The sequence below is a fragment of the Pteropus medius genome, unplaced genomic scaffold, assembly GCF_902729225.1.
Source record: "Pteropus medius unplaced genomic scaffold, Ma_sr-lr_union100, whole genome shotgun sequence".
Classification (NCBI taxonomy): Eukaryota; Metazoa; Chordata; class Mammalia; order Chiroptera; family Pteropodidae; genus Pteropus; species Pteropus medius.
The window spans coordinates 3,996,300-4,017,925 of NW_024342470.1; the positions used below are offsets into that span (position 1 = coordinate 3,996,300).

The following is a 21,626-nucleotide window of genomic DNA, read 5'->3' on the forward strand; positions in this document are numbered from 1 at the left end:
TGGCACCTAGCCCCTGCTTCCTGAATAAGAATCTCCAGGCCTACAGTGTATCAAACGCTGAAATGAACTGGACATGAGGTCCCAACTCCAACAGCTGCATGATCTGGAGAAAATCGTGTGCCCCCATCTCTGTTTTCTCATTTGTAAAATAAGAGGTTTGGGGCGGAGCAGGGGTAAGAAACTGACCTCAAATATAGTGCTCTTCCAATTGGTTAGCAGTGCCTGCATGAAGTGCTGTGTTATCTCAAGTTCTAAGGCTCTATCTGGGTAATTTAGGAAAGAACTGCAATTGATTAGTAATGTCTGTTATAGGCACATTGTGGGAGGGTGGTATTCTAAGTGCCACATGTTTTCGTCCCTTGTCTACAGGATTTCAAAAGACCCTGTGAATTCTGCCATTTTTAATTCTATGACTCAGTGAAATATTGCTTTACTTTATCTTTGGCAGGAGGCCTGTCTTCACACACGGCAGCTTTTTCATGCTTGGTCTAGCAGCTTAGCCACCATCATCTGAGAAACTTCTTCAGTTACTATGTTTTAAGTGACAGCAACTTTAGAACAAAATAAACATATTTCCTGATTTATCACATTCATATTCAGTAAATTACTGCTTCCTGCCCTCAAAGGTCCAGGAAATTAGGTCAGAAAGGAGAATTTACATTTACTGAGCATAAATTAAGTGCCAGATACTTTCCATACACTGTCATTTCTAAAACACTTGCCTTGGGGCATTCAGTAAATCCTCCTTTCGCAGAGCAGGAGCCAGTGCTCAGAGCAGGGAGAGAAGTTGCCCAAAGAGCAGAGATTCTAACCTATGGCACTTGGGACTCCAAATCCGACTACACTGTGCTCCCTAAAACTTACCCAGATGTCTTGTTTATTCTTTCTCTTCCAAGAGGTGGAGGTGAAAAATGAAACTGACAACAGATCTAGACAGAGCGATGAGATCTGGGCAAACATTTAGACGATTCAATCCCCATCCATCATTTTTTTCTACAGTCTGCTGGGGATGAGACCAAGAGTAGACGTTTCTGCCTGATTTAGGAAACAAGCTCAGCTCATCAGATTTGGCATGACTGTGAATTTCCTGAGAGCATTAAATATGTCCCCCTGCATCCAGAATCTCCATCCTTATTTAGTTCCCTTCCACTGACCCTGATTTTGACCCTGACTTTGACCCCCAAAGGAGGAAAGGGAATGACCAAGGCCTCTATTGGCACTGTCTTCTGACCCTCCTCCCAGGAAGCCCTCTCTACCACAGATGGAAATTTAAAATCCGCTCCACCCTGGACCCTGAGCCCCAACCTGAGCCCCCAGGAGTCTTCAGAGCCCTGACAGGGAAGTGGGGTGCCTCAGGAGCCTGTAGGATTCTTCTAGAAGACCATGGTGGGGGATCTCATAAAAGATGAGATGAAGGGGGGGCGTAGATTTCTAATAGTCAAAAATATATATCGCATCTTTGGCTCCTAGAGATGAACCTCTGAGATGCAGCCTGAGCCTGTATACACCCAGCCTGGAGCAGTTTTCAGCATGCTGGCCAGAGGCTCAGGTGTAAGTGAGAACCTCTGGTTAGTGGCTGCCACACTGCAGAGACAACTGCTGGGACTAGCATAGGGTAGGCACTGCTTGGACCAAAAGCAGCAGAGCCCAGGGATTTCTGTACAGCCCTTCAGCTCATATTTGAGCCCTCGAGTCCTCTAGTTTCTACAGTCATGGAAATAAAGAGATAAAGAAATGTCCCACATACGCTGCTAGTGGGAATGCACAATGCAGCCACTATGGAAAACAGTATGGTGGTTCCTCAAAAAATTAAAGCTAGAATTACGATATGATCCAGCAATTTCATTTCTGGGTATATACCCCAAAGAACTGAAATCAGGGGCTCAAAGAGATATTTACACATATATGTTCATAGCAATATAATTCATAATAGCCAAGACATGGAAAGAACCCAAGTGTCCATCAATGGATGAATGGAAACAAAATGTGTGTGTGTGTGTATGTGTGTGTGTGTGCGTATATATACACACGCGCGCACACACACATACACATACAACTGAATACTGTTCATCCTTAAAAAAGAAGGAAATTCTGACCGATGCTAAAACATGGATAACCTCCAGAACATTACGAAAAGTAAAATAACCCAGTCACAAAAGGATAAATACTGTATGATTCCATTTATATAAGGTACTTCGAACAGTCAAATTCATAGAGACAGAAAGTAGAATGGTGGTTGCCAGCGGTGGGGCAGGGGTGGGGAGAGGCGGTAGGAGTGACTGTTTAATGGGTAAAGTGAAAGGAGACTGGGTGTGACTGTACTTACTACTAAACTACACATATGCCTAAAAATGGTTATGATGGTAAATTTTATATTTATTTTACCACAATTAAAAAAAAATGTCCCATTAAGAACATGGGTTTTGGAAGTCTGGAATTGATAAGACTTAAGTGATTTGTTTTGTTTTGCATTGTTTTTTCCTTTAGTGCTGGCTTTGCCACCCAGCTCTATTATATTATTAACTCTCTTCTCTGAGTCTCAGTTATTTCATCTATAAAATGAAGTTAATAGGATATCTGCCTCATATGGTTGTCATGTGGATTATGTGAGGGGAATCTGGTCAGATCCCAAGCACATAGCCTGGCATCCAGCAAGGGCTCTATAAATGGTAGCTCTTACCTTCATCTATGATTATTGTTGTCATTATGGTCAATGATTATTATTAAGCAATCAATCACAATATGGTACTGACAGGTTGGTCTGAACTGTTACCAGGATTAATTCTGAAAACGAGCAATAGGCAGCTTTGGAGAAGGAGTGGTTAATCTGGTCACTTTCTGAGTCATAGTGACCAAATAAGGGAATATCGTTGTCCTTGATGTTATTTTAAAAACAAAACAAAACGCACTTGTGAGCTTTGTGAGCTTTTCAGAAGAGAACCAACGGTCAAGGAAGGGCAGGGTCACATATCTTACAGCCAGGACGCAAAGACCCCATGGTGAATGTTGTCCAGGCTGCTCTGGAAGGACCCCCAGGTCCTGAGAGCAGTGGATAGTCACGGACCTGCACAGGGGAGCTCTTCAGCCCCAGGGCACTCAGAAACCACAGAAACTGGCTTGTTCTGCAGCCGTCAGCCTAATGAGATTTCAAATTCAATCACTGCCACTTATCTGGCCTGCCTACTGGCACCAAGCGAAAGCAGTGTTTCATTTCTCACTAAAAGTTTCCAGACTCCAGGCCCTGAAGCCAGGCTTTCTGTAGGGCATAAAGGATTCAGGCCTCGAACTTCAGCAGGATTAAGCAAAATTCTACCCCCACCAATGTGTCTGCCATCCAAACCATGTCTTCCTAGCTCTTTCCTCTGGGGACACTGCAGAGCCTCAATACACTATGTATTCAGTATAGGGCACACTAAAACATTTCAGATGCATGGAATGTTCCTAATAGCATGTATTTCTAACTCTTTGGCTGGGCTCTCAAAATCCTTCCTGATCTAATTCCTGCCTTTCGCTAGCCTCATCCACTGCTCCCTCAAGCACACGCTCAGCTCTGGCATTCTAAACTATGTAGTGTTCCTCAGACATGTTCTTATATACACTTGCCTCCTTGACTTTGAACACAGAAGCCTTCTACGATGAATGCCCTTCCTCCCCACAATCGAGAATTCCCAGACATCATTCAAAATACAACTCAACTGCCACCTCTTCCAGGAAGCCTGCCAATAAGTGTGAAGGGTCTGACACTTCACTTGCAAGACGAGAAGTGAGCCTTCTTCCACAGTTTCATGCATGCCGGTAGAAGGCACAAGACTGCTGGGTTAGAGAGAAAGAACTTTATTGTTGACAGCACGGTAGCAGCATGAGTTTCAGTTCCTCTTGCCCCCAAGTCCCACATGGCGATGTGGCAGGGGCCCAGATGGATGCTGTGAGGGCACTGGGTGTGCATCACAGCCGAGGAATGTCAAGATTAGAGTACCCAAATCGTTTATAATGGACTACAAGCAAATCTGCCGTCTGCCAAGGAGGGAGAGCTGTCTTCCAAGGCTGCTTGCTGTACAAATATCTTCGAAAAGATAGTCTGAAGCAAAAGGACAATTAGTGCCTCTGCTTATAAAATGAGCAGAAACTCTAAAGACCATGGAGAATTGTCTCCTGACAAAGTCTTCCCTGGCTAACTCGTCTGGTGCCTGCACAATGTTCCCACCATGCCTTGTATAACCTCTGCCTTAGAAAATATGAATCCACATTGTAGTGATCTTTTTTTTTTTTTTTTAGGCTACTACCAGCCTGGGCACTCTCTGATGCTAGAGACTGCCTTTTATACTTATATGCCAGACACGCAGTAAGTGCTCAGTGAATGTACAAATAAATGAATGAGTTGTTTAATTAATGCTGGGAATTTTGATAGCCATGTTTTAAGAGTAATTAATAACAATGAGTGGCTTACACTTACTGACTGCTTACTGTTTTTTACCAGGATTATTTACTTTATCCTCATGATAACACTGTGTGGAAGGTACTTTGATTAACCTCACTGCATATATGAGGAAGCTAAGGCTTAGAGCAATTAAAGAACTTAATCGAATTCACAATGCTCATAAGCAATAAAGCTGCACTTTGAACTTAACTTGCCTGTGCCCAACCCCTTAGTCACGCCACTGAACTGTTTCTCCTATCAGCAGGCATGTGTTTGGGGGTGTTTGTGAGGTCAGGGGAGAAAGAAGGAGGGAGTGCCTGTCTTTTTGTGTTGACGAGGGTGGAGGCAGAAGCCTGCATGTTACCATCACCTACTTCCTGACGTGACTCACAGCCCCATTAGCCATCTCACGTGGACACTGAACACTCAGACAGCTCCCAGTGGAACTTCACACCTTCGTAATCTGCCCCACACTGGAATGCAAAACAGACCTTCTCCCTGAAAAAGGGAGGAAGGGAAGAGATAAATCTGTGGAGCACTCTATGTTTGCTACAACTTACAATTCTCAAACAGCCATTTCCCTTGACTTTATCAATAATCAAAGAAACATAAACAAAAAGATCTAGATGATCACCCACTGTAGTACCCACTGTAGTACCCACTGTAGGTGAGGGTCAGTGAAATACAGTCTCAGAAACTGTTGCTAAAAATAAAATTGGTACAAACTTTCTGGAGGAAAGTTTGGCAGTATCTCTCAAAATTTTATATATGCACACCCTTTGACTTAGCAATTTAATTTCCAGTATTTATGCAATAGAAATACTTGCAAAATCTTTCAAAAATATAAATGGTTATAGCAAAATTGTAAATAATTTGCAAGCTCTTTGTAAAACATAAAAAAATAGGTATCTATGTCTCTGCAAATTTCAGTTCCTCCAGAGATATTTATTCTTAATGATTTAGTATATATTTTGCTAAGCCTTTTTATGAATACTTTTTTTCTAAAAATGAGATATTTGATATACTGTATATATAAGGTATCTTTTACATACTTGACATAGTATATATATTGCTCTGAAATTGCTTTTTTTCACTTAACATTTTATTGACATCTTTTTATATCAACTTATATAAAACCTACACGAAACTCTTTTATTAACTTCACAATGTTTTTATTTTGGATGTGGAAATCATATATATTTAATGAATTCCTTCCTGAAGGATATTTATGTTGAGGAGAGTACAATTTAATATAGACAGGTTATAGCCTCCCCAAAATACCTACTCCTGAAACACTGCTTATCTACATCAACTTTCTTTCCTTGAGGATTGTTTACCCATTTCTCAGAATGATCCAGAGCTCTTCAATTTTCCCTATAGTTTTTTTCCTATTAGATTAAGGTATGAGGACCTTATACTTGGCCAGAAATCATCAAGTCAACTCAAAATACAAATCTACAGACACAAATGTACCCAAATGTCTGGTTTATAGGACTGTGGAACTGTACATTCATACCAGACTATGTCATCACTATTAGAACCACAAGTCAGTTGTTTTCTATAGAAGCCCGTCTACATCCTGCCAACCTGAGGCCCATCCTAGAACTTGTCAGCACTTGATCATCATCTATTCTTCTTGTCATTTATTATGGCCTATCCTTCCTTCTGTTTGGATCCCCAACACCCAGCCAGACACATCTGACTTGCAAGGACAAGAACAGCAAGCAAGTGAATCAACCTCGTGTCTAGGAACAAAGAGCTTCTACTTAGAGGGTGAGGCGGGCTCAGCAGAACTTAGCCCAAGGCTGTAAACATCAATGGAAAGAGGCCCGTGGAGTACTTACATGTCCTTAGCTTCTGGGCACATTTATTTTTTTTATTTTTTATTCTTTTCTTTTAACTATGAGAGTTAATTTTATTTTATTTTTTCCAGATTTACTGAAATATAATTGACAAAAATGTATGTATTTACAGTGTACAATATGATGGTTTGATCCATGCTTTTTAATTTTTATTTTTCAATTACAGTTGACATTCAATGTTATTTTATATTAGTTTCAGGTGTACAACATAGTGGTTAGACATTTACATAATTTACGAAGTGATCCCCTTGATTAGTCTAGTACCCACCTGGCACTATACATGCTTATTACAATATTATTGACTATATTCCCTGTGCTGTACTTCACATCCCCATGACTATTTTGTAATTACCCATTTGTACTTCTTAATCCCTTCGCCTTTTTCGCCCAGCCCCCCAAGCCCCTCCCATCTGGCAATCACCAGTTTGCTTTCTGTAACTGAGTCTGTTTTCATTTTGTTTGTTTATTTTGTTCTTTAGATTCCACATATAAGTGAAATCATATGGTACTTATTTCACTTAGCATAATACCTTCTAGGTTCAACCATGTCGATGCAAATGGTAAGATTTCATTTTTTTATGGCTGAGTAATACTCTATTATATATGTACCACCACTTCTTTATCTAATCGTCTACTGATGGGCACTTAGGTTGCTCCCATATCTTAGCTATTGTAAATAGTGCTGCCGTGAACATAGGGGTGCATGTATTTTTTTGAATTAGTGTTTTGGTTTTCTTTGGATAAATACCCAAAAGTGGAATTGCCGGATCATAAGGTAATTCTATTTTTAATTTTTTGAGGACCCTCCAAACTGTTTTCCATAGGAGCTGTACCTATTTGCAATTTCATCAACAGTGCATGGGGATCCCCGACAACACTTGTTTTTTGACTTATTAATGACAGCCATTCTGACAGGTGTGAAGTGATATCTCATTGTGGTTTTAATTTGCATTTCTCTGATGATTAGTGACATTGAACATCTTTTCATATGTCTATTGGCCATCTATCTGTATGTCTTTGGAGAAACAGGCACATTTATTTTTTGGCAGTAGGTTGCTGGGAACCAGGAGGAGAAGCCAATTAGAATGCAGTTTTAATTACTTTTCAATAATAATGAGCCTTACACAAAGAGCTTTTATAAACCTTATCTTACTAGAATATCACCCAATTTTGTGAACTGGAGATCATCAGCCCCATTTGATATAGAAAGAAACCTCATCATAGAGGATAGAGCTTCTAAGGGTCATAGCAGAGTTTGACCCCAGGTGGGCCTCGCATCAGGTTTAGATTTCTTCATTCTGCCTTGAGGCTGACAGAGAGGGAAGGGCTCCATTTCCTGGGACTTGGCCGCCCTGGCCTCCCTTCGCCCAGCTGGACACTCCCAGAGGCAGGGCCTTTGGGAACTGACTGAGTTTTTCTAACAGGCCCATGCCATCCCCTAGTGCATTTCTGTTAAAATAAACTCCCAACAATCTGTCATCATGGCATGCTCTACAATTCCATTAAGTTGATAAAGGCAACTCCAGCATCAGAAATCAGGGCATAGGGAGCAAACAAAGCCGGCACCCCACCTGTGTTTACTCTGTGATGAATGAACAAGCCTGGGACAAGAAAGAACCTGAGGCTTAATGGAGAAGGCAGTCATTCAACACCCTTATTCCTCCCACACTCTTGTTGGGTCTCCCTGGGCTCTGAAGTGATGGGATGCTTACTGTTCAATGGGAAACCAAAAAGTAAGTTCCGAGACGTGCAGCCACAGTTTACCTTCCCACTTCTCCCGGTCTTCAACACAAATGACAGACAAGCATCCTCACCACAGAGAAGATATTGGGTTCATATCTGTAGAGAATTCCACTGTTACTATCTGCAGTCCACTGTGTCAGGTCAAAAAGCCACTGTCAGCCCTGATCAGTCTCTGGGACAAGAGAGTCACTGGGTCACTCAAATTGCTACTATCTGGATAATTCTGGTAGTGAAATTTGTCTGTCTGGGGCCTCAGAAATCTTGACCAAGACCTTAGAGTTAGTTGTAATGTGACTGAACTTGTAGGTTCAAACAAAGTATATTCATCTGGAAAAACAAGTGGACTTAACTCTTTTAAATCATATTCTAATGTGAAAACAGAAAAAAACAACAACAAATGCAGGTCGTGCTAAGCAATGTAGCTGTGAGCTGTATTTTAATAGAGGACATGTCCCTTCATAATGGTGTCTTGGTGAATTGGGCCAGATTCCTCATATTTGAGAACACGGTGCTATAAACGATGGCTTCCCATTGATGCATAATGGCTTGTCCACTCTCTAGCTTCCAACACACAGTTTTCCACCTACTCTTACCCTGCACAAAAGCGGCACCACATCAGTCAGCCACGCACTGGCCCGTGAAGGGAGACAGGCCGCGGGCGCCACACAAAAACCTCACAGAAAGACGTCAGAGCCCATCACCATCGCTGGTGCACTCAGGTGAAATAACAAGCTGCAGTGGCCTTTTCCCCTTTCACATTTGAATGTAAAAACAGACCAATACCTTGCACATGCTGTGCTAAATTTTCTAGACAGGCATATAGTGTTACCGTCTGTAACTTTCCATGGGCCTCCTCAGGTTACCATACATATTAATACACATACCAGCATTTGCAGAAAGGAAAATATGGGGTGCTTGGTGATTATTTTTAATTAAATTCATCTGGGAATTTTAAATCCTGAAAATTCAGCCCTTGTTTACAGTATTTGAAATCTCCCTTTTCCATTTAAGAGAAAGTTTCTTCAGCATGTAATGCATTCCAGAGCCAACTGTAAAAATCATTACATTATAAAACTATGGAATGGGACAGTGGTGACAGTTCCTTTGAAGGCAAAGGAGCCTTCACAGCTTCCTACTCAGAAAAAGTTGCTCAGCATCTCTCAGATGATGCTCGAGCCCCCATTCGATTGTGTGAGGACCACAGTGCTCTGGGAACCAAAAAACAGTTGCCTGGAAGAATTCTGTGGGCTTATGAAACTAGATCTTGCTTCTCTGGCTCTTGGCAAGCCACTCTGTCAGTGAGCAAGGCTTCATGGTAAGGTATACAAGCCATCATTTCGGACATATGACATCCCTTTCACAGATGACTTGAAAAATCACCAGTCTGTTCTCTAACGACCTGTGGGGTTCTCCAGACACTGATCAAGCATTAGATGCCCCAGGTCTCCCTTCCAGCCAGTCAAATTGGAGTTTATTCTCCTAGAGAAACCCAGTGAGTTATTAGCTTGAGCAGGAATCGAGAAAAACTTGGTGAGTCGCTACCTTCTGGGTTTCTTGGATCCATCTCTCCCTGTCAACCTCCTGCATTCTCAGGACCATGTATACAGGGGTTCAGCTTGTGCACTGCACAAAGGTGACACACATATGTCCTGCATCACATGCTGGACATATGAGATGGCGTGAGCAGGCGTGGAGATTCTAGGCCTCCCAGCTGAGCCAGGAGCATGGACACACATGAGCACACAAGGCCATGCACACTGGGAAAGGCTAGTACAAACTCACTGGCCGCTGCACACACACGTAGGCAGCTGCTCCTTGACCCAAGCACGCTCTTGGCATCTTTGAGATCTTGTCTCTCGCTCACCCACCACTCTCAGGGCCTCAGTTCCCCCACCACAGGGCTCAAAATCTGACACAATCACCTCACTTGGGGGGCAGAGGGAGGAGCATGGGATGTGAACATTGAAGGTCACATGTGCACCTGAGCCTCCAGCGAAGGCTGCTGCCCTCTGGGCTCCGGGAAGCTCCCCAGAACAAATCTCTGCCATTGTGCAATCACACACTTTTTTTTTTTTTTAAACCTAAGGACAACAGCTTTTCTTTCGAACTCACAGGCCTGTGAGTTCTGTTTCCCCTGACCTTTTTGTTCCATGGCTTCTACTCAGGCCCTCCTTCCCTCATGGGGCCCCAAACAGAGACTTCACTCTGGAACACCCAGAGGCTTTTCCCTCCCACTGCCAAGACTGTGCCCTATGGCTGTTTGTCCATTTTCGGTTTTGCTTCCTTCTCTCTCTTCCCACTTTTGCAAGTTGGCATCTCTTCCCTCCTGAACTTAGTCAATCCCATCCTTGTTTCAAAGGCTTCTATATTTTCGGAATTGGGAGAGATGGTGAAAATCACTACCTCACTTAAAGATGGGGAAACCGAGGTGACCCAGCTTTTAAGTGACAAACTCATGCTTTTAGCCTCCGCTGCGAGAGCTCTTTCCATTTCATCACACGGTTTGCCCCCACCAACCCACAAATCCCTTGAATGGTGGGTCAGCAGCATCACACATGGCCAACTGGACCCGCAGCCTGCGGTAAGTGTCTGAGCACCACGCCAAAAACAAGCAAAATTGCCCATCGACTACCAACACGTCGACAACACCGTTCTGACTATTATGGGTACACTGTCCCCTCTGCCTGAGATAAGGCTAAAAGAGGCCTTCCTTGATCCCCTTGGAAGGCCAAGGATGCATTCTGCAGCTCGGAGAGGAAGAACATGTAATCAGACGTTTGCATGAGGTGCCTGGATACAGGGAGGCTAGTCCTTGCAGTCCCCACAGAGGAGACACATTTTTACTGCTAACCCTGTGCACTCCTTGTCAAGCATCTGTATCTAAAGCCAGCTACCTCTCTGAAAAGATAAAGTGCAGTTGCATCACCTCTAGCCTGGGGGTCTAAAGAGCAGTGACTCTGACTGGGTCATTCCCTGACTTGTGCCCAGGTCTCCCTTCTGTGAAATGACATCCATTTCAACTTTAGGACTCTATAATTCTATTTTTAAAATTCATCTGCCTTTGGACTAAGTAACGGGCAACTGGTAGCAGGTGTAATTACAAGGAGGCCAAAGAACGAAGCCTGGAGCAGGAAGGCACCCCGTTCCCTTTAGGCCACTGGGTTCTAGTAAGGTTTTCTTACTCTCAAACTGCCTGACTAGGGCTGAAATTATACAAGGCATAGGCTAAGCCAGAGGCTTTAAGGAATATGGGCAGATGTATCAGATCTGTGACCAGGGTCCCTAATCAATGTACCATTTACTCCTCCTTATTCTCCTTCAAGGCTGAGATAAAGCCATGCAAATGACAACCGAATTTAATGTCCCTGTTTTTGCTGATGCAAAGGGCATGGAGGCAGAGCCTGTTATCAGATTGTATCAGGCCGGTAAGAAATGTAGGAATTGGAGAATCTTGGCATAACCGAGGCAGGAGAGGTGCCTGAGGGTCAGCTACCTCCTGCCCATGGTCTGAAGCCTGGGTCGCCCTTGGCAGGGTACACAAAGTTGTGAGTGCAGAGGAGTAAGAACTCACGTGGCTCCTTTTTCCTTCTTCATCTCCCACAGACGTTATCACTGTCTCTGAAAAGACCGTCTGTCCAGTCTGGTTGTTGGTGACCTATAGTAGAACAGGCACAGTGACTATGAAACCAAAGGAATTCTGGGTAAATCCCACATGTATATTTTTTCTATTTTCTGAAGCAGGGGCATCCAGCAAAGTAGACAGAATGCCCACTCTCCTTTTCTTTTTGAGTTTCACCAGCAATCCTCAGATGAACAGCTTTCCCTCTGAGCTGCAATAATAGATATAATAGAATCTACCTCATAGGGTTGCTATGCAGAGGGAAGAAGTGGTCTGTGTAAAGCACTCAGCGGGGAGCCTGTCACCTAGCAGATATTCAGTGTTAGCTATTTTTATCATTCTTGGGGCTCATCATTTGAAACTCAAGGTCAACTTTCTTTTCAACAGCTACAGGTCTGAGAATCTAACTGAACATCTTTCATGAGAATCAAGCAGGTTTTAGCTATAGCTGTCCCACTCCTGATTCTGCTGAATTGTTTTGTTTCATCAACAAAGTGCTTAACTACAAGGGAGGACTTGGCCCAATATTCTTCTATCTATTGTCTGCCTCTGATTTTGCAACTGGGAACAGGCACCTAAGAGCTGAGCCTTAGAATCTGACACGGAACCCATGCCATTCCTGCCCCAGCAAGACATTGTACAAAAGCCTACATCTGATGTTTGGGTTGCTGATGAGGAACAGAAAGGTTGCTGGCCCAGCAGCTAGATCTGTGCTCTTTGAGCCTTGGCTCAGCCACCAACAACCATCTAGTATATAACCTGAAACAAGTCATCTCTGTTCTCTGATTCACAATTTTCTCATTTCTAGGTGATCTTTAAAGTTCCTGCCAGCTCTAATATCACAGAAACCTGCAGCCAGAATAAAATGTAAACTCTTAGCCTAATTTGTAGTAGTGGATCAAATTCCATTTCTAAGGACATAAAGATCATGTCTTCATCAACATACTTTAAAATTTTTATCTAAATAATTCCTCTCCAGCAGAGATGCTACCTTCTTACTCTATGCCAGATTTTTACAGGATTAACCAATGTTATATTTTTTAAAAATTCCATTGTCTTGTGCATACAAAATGCAGGACTTCTGAGAACCTTTATTATACTAATGTGTGTTTTTGTATTTATAGGAAGAAAATTATATACAACGTTTTCTAAATGTGTTTTGCCACTACTGAGCCTCTCTTTCACAAAGCGTTGCATAGGACAGGGCTCCACAGAATCCAATTGAGAACCACTATACTGTGCTGAAACATAACTTCATTACAATAACAACAGTAATAATAAAAACAACTTGCTATTGCATAGCACTTTATTGTTTACAATGAACTCTCATATAGTTTAGGTTATTTGACCCTTACAACACTGTAATGCAGATGCTGATATCCTTATCTCAAAAATGTGGTCAGTGAGGATCATGAAATTTAAATAATTTTTCAAAATTACACTAGTTCCTGTGAGGGACTCACACTTAAATATTTGACATCTACAAGGAGCAACTTTAAGAAGCAGCTGAACCCGTTGACTATTGTCAGAAAGAATGACTTAATATTGGTTTTGGCAAAAAAAAAATAAAATAAAATAAATGACTTTTGGAAATATCGTCCAGTCCTCAGATGAACAATGCTAAAGGATTCAGTTCAGCAGGTAACTAATTCATTTATCTGGGGGAGGGGTATATTCTGGAGCTGGACCCATCAGCATGCAGTGGGAGAAGAGCCACACAAAGGCTACGTTATAGTCAAGGCAATGGCCTATGAAAATTGACCCCTTTATACTGTATGGCACAGAAATGCTATTGTTTCAACCAAGTCATTACCTGAGCACTTGAACAAAAGTAAGGCTCTTTTGTGAGAGCTATGTGGCCTTACACGCAGGAGTTGAGATGACATCAGAGGTCAAGCCCCTTGATGGTCACAACAGAATGTCAACTCTACAGCCTCTTACAATGACCCTGAATGTCTGCACGGCAGACTCTCTTCAACAGAACACAGGCTTACGGAGTTCGCATAGCTTAAAGTCCTGTCAAAATCATATTGCAGACATCTCACTCGGGGGCAGGCTAATGCTATGTTCCTCTAAATTTGCAGTGTTTTCTTCTTTAAGTCAGATCTGGAATTAACCTGCTTGCTCCTCATGCAAGATATTAGACCAAGAGACATTTAGACATGTGGTCAGTTGGAAAAACTCTGCTCTTAGAATTCCGAATGGATAACCAGCTAAAGTAATGAATCTTTAATCTTGTGGCAATAGAGGCTTTCCCTTCTGAAGACAGACTATATTACATCTGAGTTCCTCCTGGGGAAACAGGGAAGGTGTACTCCCCACAGCATGGACTCCAGGATTCTATTTCAAAGCTACTGAAACATACATAAAACCCTATAGGATAAATTCCTCAAATTAAATACTAGGAAAGTATCTCTGTAGACCCTTGTTTGCTTTCTTTTTCCAAACAATAAAAATCCCTGAACATTCCTTTGGAATTGGACTGGCAGGAAGCCTAATGTTAAATTTACTGCTTAAATGCTAAAGCGAGTTAGGTTTTTGATACATATTTCTCCCCTTTAAACAGCTCCCTCACTCCCTTTGATTTTTAATCTATATTTTGCCAGCTTCATTTGTATTTTCTGCTTGTCTATCAAACATGTAAACATGACCTGAGTTCTCGGATGGGACTGGGAGCTACAGAAGGGGGAAGTGCTGGCCATGATGGCCCCTACCTTGTGAATTTCTCGGTGCACGTGGATGGTGTTATTTCCTACTTTGGTTTCCGTGTTGGTCTCATTGTGATAGCTTGGAGGTAAATCTGTCAGATTCACTTCTGACGACGTTTTAGCAGCAGCTTCTTCTGCCTCCATCTATTAAATCAATGAATTAAATGAGCAAAATTATTTTCTCTTGATATAAATCAGAGTCTATTAGAAAAAAAAAAACACTTCTCCTCTTCTGCAATTACAAATAATGGTAATAATGATAGGTACCATTAATTGAGTACCCACTAGAACAAGACATCGTACTAAATGTTTTACATACATTATAGCCATAAATCTCATAACCTCCCTACGAGATGAGTGTTAATGTCCCATTTTGTAAGTGGGGAAACCAAGGCTCAGGGAGACTAGATAACTTCCCAAGACTCTCAGTGAAGGGCAGAGTTGGGATTTGAGAATGTTCCCATTGAACTCTCTTGGCCCTTGTACAAAGGCTGTTGGTGCCCTGCCCGTTCCCTGTGGCCTATCTGGAGGTCACCTACATTTAATTCCCTTACATGCCAACAACTGACTCTGTCTCTCTTTAAGGGTATTCCCTGGCTGCAGAAACGTGCTCAGTCTGCACAGGGCCCAAGTGCTAGGAAGTTAACATCCCAGGAACAATCCTCATTCAGTGAGGGACAAGCTATGGGGGTAAACATACTCCAGCTCCCTCTCTCCTCAATGGGAGGTCTCTCCGAGGATCCCCCTGTGGGACTGAGCCCGAGGTGCCCCTAGCAGTAACCTGCTCATTAGCATAGCTTTTATAGCTTTTCTTTTCCATCTCACTTTCCCACTTCTTCCTAGTGTTTCTAGGATCACTTCCCAAATAAACTATTTGCTCCCAAACCCTTGTTGCAGGGTCTGGTGGTAGTGGTGGTAGGGGACCCAAACTAAGGTCCCTTTTCCCCCTGCAGGTGGAGCCACAGCTATATCTCCTTTCTCATTCCACCTCTTGGGTACAGAGAGACCCTTAGAGAAGGTCAGTGGACTAGTTCCTGGGGTCTACACTCCTTTTGGCTCTTCTTGCACATGTCCTTCTTTGGTGTCAGGTTTCTGAGGCCACTGTCCTCAAATCCTCCAGTCTCGTGAGCCTCCATGGCATCTGTACCAGATATGCCAGTCAACTCACGTCTGCACCCAATTTCTCTGTCCAGATTTATCATCCCACCCTAGCCCTAATCAGTGGGCAGTTGACAAAATGATTCATTCATAGCTGACTGGACTCAAAGAGAGGCCACATTATGAACTAGTTGTGCCAATCAGATATTCTTTCTAGGAATTAAAAATGAGAGACACAAAGAGAAGTTCTAGTTGGTGGCTGGCAATTTTCCAACACTATTGTCTTCGACTCTGGACTATTTTCATTCCTTAAAACGAATTCTCAAAAAGATTTCCCTTAAAAAAAATCATTATCCTCTATCTCCTTACGTACTAGGTAAGGTTCCTCTTTTCCCACCCCTTCCAATTAGATTTATGGAGCTGGAGTGAATATGGGGAGAGAATTCTCATGTTGGTGCAGCACAAAAACACTGAACTAGAAGTGGGAAGAAAGTCTGGTAGGCACAAAGGCTCAAATAATCAAATGACTTGGTTGGTTACTATTGTGTTTGACCCTAAGATGATTGCTGAGACGTTTGAACTTGGTCACCAGCTCCATCATAACCACCACTACCACCACCACCACCATCATCATCATCATCATCATCATCACAAAACCTCCATCATCATCATCATCATCACAAAACCTCCATGTCTGGGCATCAGCTCGTCTGAGCCACTCCACCAGATACCTACCATGTCTCCTTGAATATTCACAGCAACCCTATGAGGAAGGTGTTATTACCCTCATTCTGGAGATGAAGAAAACAAGGTTGAGAGAGGTGAGGGATTTGCCTCAGGTTATCACATTGTTAGTAAGAGGCAAAACTTGGATTAGAACTTATGACCGTCTGGCTCAAAATTATGTGTTTTCCCAGCATATGATTCTGCCCTTGCTTTTACTGGGGAGATATAGGAGAGTCCCATACAAACCAGTTTGAGCATAATTATGATGATTTCCAGAAGCAAGTTCAAAGAAGAGAAGAGAAAGGCTTCCAGAGGAAGAGGAGGCTTGATTGGGCTGGTCTCAAAGGATGGGTAGCATTTGGACAGAGATGAGTGTAGAGGAAGCGAACTTAGGGCAGCTCGGACAAGAATGGTATGTGTTGCAGGCTGAAGCAGAGGGTCCATGCTGGGCACAGGATAAAATGGTGGATACTGAAGTAGAAAGGATCAGCAGGCAGTTCCAGGGGTAGTTCTAAAGCAGAGGGCGCTGTCCCGGTTCTCAACCAGGAGGGTACCCAGAGCCATGACCAAAACTTTATGTGTGTGCGTGCATGCATGCGTGTGTGTTATTGGTGTGTGTGTGTGTGTGTGTGTGTGTGTGTGTGTGTGTATCCTTTACCAGACCTGCCACATTAGAATTTCTGGGGGTGGGACCTCAGATATCAATGAGCTTCTCAGATGATCCTGAGGTATTCCCTCCCTTCCACCTGCTCCCAGGTAGGAACTTCTGCTCTAGGCAATGGGGAGTTACGGCAAGTTCTGAAGATTAGTTGGGAAATAATATAGAATCCAGAGAAGAAAGAGAGGAATCCAGTTAGGGGAGGTTATATCTGGGGAGGGGCCTTCTAGGTGATAAAGGCTCCAAACAAGTCAAAAGGATCGATATAGAAGGACTGAGAGCTGGCCACTGGGTTAGGCAAAAAGCTGCCCGCAGCATCATCAGAGGGCAGCACAGTAGAAAGTGCCAGGGTTCTGGAGTCAAGTATGGTGGGGCCAAGTCCCAGCTCTACCACAAAGCAGGACAGGATACCAGATGTCTCTAAACCTCTGCTTTCTTGTTTGTAAAATGGGGATGATTCTACTTTGCTGAGCAAATACAAGAATTAAGGATCACGGAATCCAAGTGCTTAGTACAGTACCTGCCACCCAGCAAAGGTGTAACATATAGCTACTTTCATAATATTGCCCTTTAATATTGCAGTTTTTGAAGAAGCTAGTTGGCTGGGGAATGTTTGAGTAGAAGTGGAAAGAGCACATAACATGTGTTTGAAGAGTCTGTTAACCAAATGGAGCAGAAATGGAATGGAGTTAAGATAGAAGACAGAATGGGCAAGAAAAGGACTTTTTTTTTCTAAGTGAGAAAGTCTGGCATGTTTAGAAAAGACAGAGCTGGAAAAGAGTAGGAGACGGTAGATGCTACAGGAACTTTTATCCAGAAGGAGATAGGAATGTTTTAATGTTTTTAAAACTCCCGTGGGAATCTGAATCCTTCAGTTTGGTTTTCAAATAATTGACAAGTTACCAAATCTAGAGTCTGCTTTGGGCTAAGCAGATAATCTTTTCATAAAACCTCCCTCTCAACCAGTGGTTATTTCAACAGAATGAGCTAACAGTTCTTTAACGTCACCGCAAACTAAAAGTACAGCTTACCATGGAAATTTCAACCACAATTATTACTGCTGCTAGCAAGAAAAACTTAAGCTGGACCAATAGGTCTTGTTTCACAGAGGAGGAATGTGAATGTCATTAAAAATGGCATTTATGGTTAGTTGAATCTGTGTGTCTATTAAAGGGGCACAGTAGGAGAAATTGGAGTGATAAATCGAGGCTTGGTTCCTAGGAATAGGTGAGGTGATAAAAACATTCTAAAATATGCTAGTTATAGACATGGCAATGAGCACAGGGGGAGGAAAGGGAAGAGAGTGGTTTTTTATTCTTGAAATACATTTATCAGTAACATATAGAATAAGAAGACAGGAAAATCGGAACAGCCTGGATTGTACCATTTGAAGATTTGACTCCTCCAATAATGATCCTACAAATAGAGTTAACTTCATCTTCTCCCCTTAAAAAATCAACAGCTTGAGTCAGCTGGAATATTTAAAATGTCAGGAAGTTACTTGAAAGCAGACTCATGATGCAACTATGTCAACAGTTAATACATCTGACCCGGTCTTTTTTGATTCTCACCCAGGACAACAAATAAATAGCAACTGTCCTGTGTTTATGAGATTTAAGGAAACTTCTGGCAGTCTCTTTAAAAGGCAATTAATACCAATAGCCACAATCTATTAAGAATCTATTATATAGTGGACACCAGTTCTTTGTTATTATTCATACTAGTACTATTAACATGATGATAATGACAGCTAATATTTCTTGAGAGCCAACAATCTCTTGTAATCCTTACAACCTCATTGGGGGCTGATTTATACCAAATTTACTTAAGCCCATTTTAGATGGTCAGATAAGTTGCTTTACTTGCATCCTTTCATAATTCTCCTCTTTACCCTAAGAGATGGACAGTTCCTCCATTTCAGAGCCTGGATCCCACTGCTAGTAACTGGCAGCACTGGGTTCAGTTAAAGGAAGGTTGGTTCCCATGGCCCGTTCTCCTGCCACACAGGTGTTTGGCCTTTCTCAGCCTGTCACCGCAGCCAGTGAGGACACTGTTTGAGAAACAACCACTGAGTGGGATAGCAGTGGCAGCTAATGTCTTCCCTGCTGGCAAACTTCAGTTAGCCTATCTGGAAAAGTCAAGCAGAGCTATGTCTAGAGGGAGGAAGGCTGGGACCCAGGCAGAGCCAATGCAGACAATTCCTATAGAGTGGTTCTGCTAGGCTCCAAACTGCTCTGACCAAAGAAGAGCCTGAAGGGTCTTTGCTGCTTCCATGTCTCCCTCACCAGGAGGTACCATCGGAGGACTATGCTGCCTGGGCAAGTTCACACTGAATTAAAATGTGGCCATGACCCAGTCAGTCTCACTGGGATCTGTGTGCAGAAGGGAAAGTCCCAGAACCCAGAGAAGGAAAGGAGATGATCTGCCAGATCACAAGCTCAATTTAATTTGAAGGTGAAGAGTTAAGAGACAGTGAGGTCTATCTGATTCCCAACTCCCTTTAATTGTTCTATGTCATGATTCTTGTGCTTTCATAGGAAACAGAAAGTCAATGGGGTTTGGAATCTGGCTCATACAGTGGATATTCAGGTCCAGTTGTCCATGCAACTGGCTCCCAATCCAGTGTCCCCTTCACTGAAAACTCCAAGTTGACTGTTGTGGAAAGGAAGGGGATGTATCCTCAAACCACACAGGAAGAAGAGAGAAAGCAACTTCTCCTAGTAGACCAGAGTCATCATTGGAGGCTTTGCCCAAATGGATGTGGAGACACCTAAGCCACCAGGGGGGGACATCTGGTCTCTTACTGACTCTTCTCCAAAGACAGGCTGCAGCCAGAGCTGGGCCCAAGAGTGACTATGCCCATTCACCCCAAGCACCAGGGTTAAGCTCCCCACACCTGGGCTAGAGAACTGGGCCAGCTGCACCTCCTGGCCAGGTAGCCCTGGAGATGCTTGGGTACACACTGTAGAGGAGGCCATCCATAGTAAGATGTGATGAAAAGAATAAACCAGGCAAAGTTTTGCCTAGGTACCTGGGTATCTGATACTAACAGCTGCTATATATTACATACAAGGTGCCCACATATATCATGGCATTTAATTCCCACAGGAAACTGAAGTGCATGTTTAGGGATGTGCTCAATGTCACCCTGCTAAGTGAATGTCAGAAGAGGACCTTGAGCCCAGGCTTGACTCCAAAGCACTCTTGGGGTGGAGGTGGGTGCCTTTCACAATGTCCTTCCTCCCCCCACCCTCCAGCCTCTAAAATTCACACTGCTGGGTTTCAGGATTCTGATTTTCCTTCTCGGCCCCACATGGCAATGGAGGAAGCTCAGTCAGATGACCAGCAAAGCTCAGGACTCTTGGTGCCCACAGGCATCCTGTGTCTTGGGAAGATGTCACAAGCTCAAAGTCCAATGGACGTGCTCGAGCCTGAGATGCCTGGGGCTTCCTCAGCCTCTCTGCAAAACCACAGTCCCGCTATACCAGAGTCTTGAAAGCATCCTCTTACGACAGGGGGAGACTAACTACACACCTGAAGAAAATTGCGGGGTGGTGGCTGGCAGCCTGCAGACCCTGGGCTAGCTGCCCGTGGGTGAGTCCGCCTAGAGGGTCTTAGTGGACAGGCTCAGATCCAGATCTGGCAGAAAGGCAGAACGAGGTGGGAGTTCGGATTACGCCGTGCTGCCTCCAGATCACTCTGAACCTGCCGCCGGCCTTCCCAGCCCCTTCGCAGAACGGAGGAGCCCGGCCAGCCCTTCCTGCACAGCTTTCTCCTGCTCCCGCTACCCCCAGGCTCGCGCTTCCCAGAGCCCGCCGGGCGCACCCACCTCCTCCACCGCGCTGCGCAGTTTGTGCTGCGTGTCCTCCATCAGTTCCTCCACCTCGCGGAACATTTCATTGAGAGTGGCCTCCTCCTGCGGGTAGCTGAGAACCGGGCCGGGCCCGACGGGCGCCGAAGTCTCTGTCGGAGCTGGCGCGGGGGCCGTGGGGACCGCCGCCGCCAGCAGCAGCCACAGCAGGGTGCCCCCGAGCCGCCTCATCTCGGCTTTAAGCCCAACGCCGCTGCCTCCGCCTGTGTCCGGGAACGCGGTCAGAGCGACCACCCCTCGCCGGCCCCGCCGCCCGGCCCCGCCGCCCCGCCCCGCCGCCAGCGCCCCTCTTCCCCGCACCCACCCTTGGATGAAACAAAACCGAGTCCCCGAGGACGCAACTTCCCGGGACTGAGAAGCACCCCCCCGCCCGGGGCCAGTCCCACGCCCCTGCGCGGATCCCCTGTGTGTACCCCCACCCCGTGCTCGTGCAGGCAACAGAAAGCTCTGTCCTTCCTAATGGCCCCCTCCCCCAGACAACACAACCCGGGTTTTTGCTCTGAGCCCCCAGCTCAATCAGCTTCTGGGTTCAGCAGGATCGAGCCCTGCACTCGTCTGGACCAGGTCAGAGCGCGGCTCTAGTGCTGCAGCCTCATTTCCACCCCAACCCCATCCCAGGCCCCTCCCGGGTGTTCAGAGCGCAGGTCAGCACCCTCCCCTCGGGGTCGGACCGGAGTTGAGCGCTCGGCCCCTCACCCATCGAGGCGGGACCTAGCAGAACCATCCCCCATCCCCGCCGCCGCCGCCCCTCACCCACGCGCCTGGACCGAGCTGTGCTCGGGGCTGGACCTGCCAGGCCTCGCCGGGAGGCCGCCGCAATGGCTGCAGGAACTGGACTGGTGCGGAGTACCGGCCGCTGGTGCGGGGAGCGCGGCGGGGATGCAGCAGCGCTGGTACCCGAGCGAGCCCGCAGCGCGCTCAGCC

General features: G+C 44.6%; 1 protein-coding gene across 7 annotated transcripts in view; it reads right to left on the reverse strand.

Moving 5' to 3' along the window:
* The window catches only part of DKK3 (dickkopf Wnt signaling pathway inhibitor 3), a 45,804-nt gene that overhangs the window by 23,103 nt on the left and 1,075 nt on the right, over positions 1 to 21,626 (reverse strand). For 5 of the 7 annotated variants that reach the window (XM_039863623.1, XM_039863624.1, XM_039863621.1 and 2 more), the window contains exons 3-4: positions 14,356 to 14,493; positions 11,594 to 11,677 (exon numbers count right to left, since the gene is read on the reverse strand). In XM_039863623.1, coding sequence (XP_039719557.1) covers positions 11,594 to 11,677; positions 14,356 to 14,493 — 222 coding nt within the window. Of the gene's footprint in view, positions 1 to 11,593; positions 11,678 to 14,355; positions 14,494 to 20,660; positions 20,906 to 21,455; positions 21,607 to 21,626 lie in introns of those variants that run through there. The other 2 variants (XM_039863618.1, XM_039863619.1) reach the window with 2 other exon arrangements.